The sequence below is a fragment of the Papilio polytes genome, unplaced genomic scaffold (assembly GCF_000836215.1).
Source record: "Papilio polytes unplaced genomic scaffold, Ppol_1.0 DF824393.1, whole genome shotgun sequence".
NCBI lineage: Eukaryota > Metazoa > Arthropoda > Insecta > Lepidoptera > Papilionidae > Papilio > Papilio polytes.
This window is the reverse complement of record NW_013524811.1, coordinates 93,995-95,537: the sequence shown is the minus strand read 5'-3', so window position 1 is coordinate 95,537 and position 1,543 is coordinate 93,995. Positions and strand designations below refer to the sequence as shown.

General features: G+C 32.9%; 1 protein-coding gene and 1 long non-coding RNA gene across 2 annotated transcripts in view; both read right to left on the bottom strand.

Moving 5' to 3' along the window:
• Positions 1-27: 27 nt before the first annotated feature.
• Positions 28-932, bottom strand: LOC106110901. The gene is made up of 2 exons (XR_001226129.1): positions 810-932; positions 28-104 (listed from the first exon to the last, which is right to left on the bottom strand). It is a non-coding gene; the product is annotated as an uncharacterized LOC106110901 (long non-coding RNA).
• Positions 933-1,005: 73 nt separating this feature from the next.
• LOC106110730 overlaps positions 1,006-1,543 on the bottom strand; it is a 9,459-nt gene continuing 8,921 nt past the window's right edge. The window contains exon 16 of the mRNA XM_013292630.1: positions 1,006-1,014. Coding sequence (XP_013148084.1) covers positions 1,006-1,014 — 9 coding nt within the window. The remainder of the gene's footprint in view (positions 1,015-1,543) is intronic.

The window sequence follows — 1,543 nt, the reverse complement described above, 5'->3', positions numbered from 1 at the left end:
ATATGGTTATTAATTATAAATAAATACCTTATTGCTTTTCTTTTCCTGATGTTCTTCAGACTTAGTAGAACTCGATACTACGGTCCTTCGAGCCGGAGATTTGTCTATAACATTGGAAAATATAACTATACTATTATGATAAAGTGTAAACACACACTTCTTTGTTGCCTAAGATGTCAGCAATCTCAGCATATTTTTGAATAATCCTTTTTTTAAATAAAATGCCCTACACTTACGTCACGCTTTAGGCTATATGTTTTCACGCCATTAAACTAAGGGGGTAAATGTTTTGGATAAAAACCGTAATGTAGGAAAGAGACCATAAGTTGCTGCCAACATCAAGGAAGTAAGTTTGCCATGATTTGTCAATGTCATGTCACTTTGACATTTGCAATTAATAATTTGACATGTAAACAACAAAATATGATTTTCATAATTTCATGCGATTTAAGTAGCACGGGAACAGCTAGTTATTATAATACAAGTTAAATATCTCTATATGTGAAGGCTTAAAATATTATGAAAACCACATTCCAGTACTTAAATATATTAAAAAAATTAGAGCATATCGAAAACACAAATTCAAATTTCGTTAACATGATATTTTTACATTACTGATAACAAAAAAAAAACAATTTTGAAAATTATCTATCTGTGTGCAAGCTTGTTTGTGTCTTTTAATCTCGGAAATGGGTGATCAGACTTTAACTGGACTTTGTCATGGATATTGCAGATCGGTATATGTCAAGTTAAATTCCTAGCTGCAGTCGCAGGCAACATCTAGTCTTACATACAATTCATACATTTACCTTTTTTGCGTTCCTCTTTATGTTCGAAGACTATCTTCTGCCTGTGCGGCCTCTCAGCCGGAGCTGGTGGTCTGGTGGCCAGCTTGCTGCGCAGGTCCACGTGAGCCTTCTGCTTCGGCTCTGATCTGTCAATAAATATCACATTCAAACACTCCGACAGAATATGTTAGGTATTTAACTATTATGTATTCTTAAGTTATTTAGTCTGTGGAAAAATCAATACCATTTATCTTTATTTTAAACTAGTTGCTGCCTTATATGAACTGTAATAGGTACAAAATAGACAATAACATAAACTTGAGTTTTTTTTTAAATAATCTGTACTTCTGTACTATTATAATAAAGCGTAAACACACACTTCTTAGTTGCCTAAGATGTCAACAATTACATCATGTTTTTGAATAATTATTTTTTTTATAAAAAGCCCTACACTTACGTCACGCTTTAGGCTATTTGTTTTTACGCCATTAAACTTAGGGGGTAAATATTTTGGATAAAGACCCTAATGCGGGAAAAAGACCATAATTTGCTGCCAACATCAAGAAAGACAGATTGATAAGGTGCGTCATGTCATGTCATTTTGACATTTGCTATTGATAATTTGACAAATGTAAACAATAAAATAAATTTTTCATAATTTCATGCTGATGAAGTCGCACGGGAAAAGCTAATAAAGAAATAAAGATGCACTTGCTCCCCAGGTCCCTTACTAAAAATGTGTTATGGTAACGAGA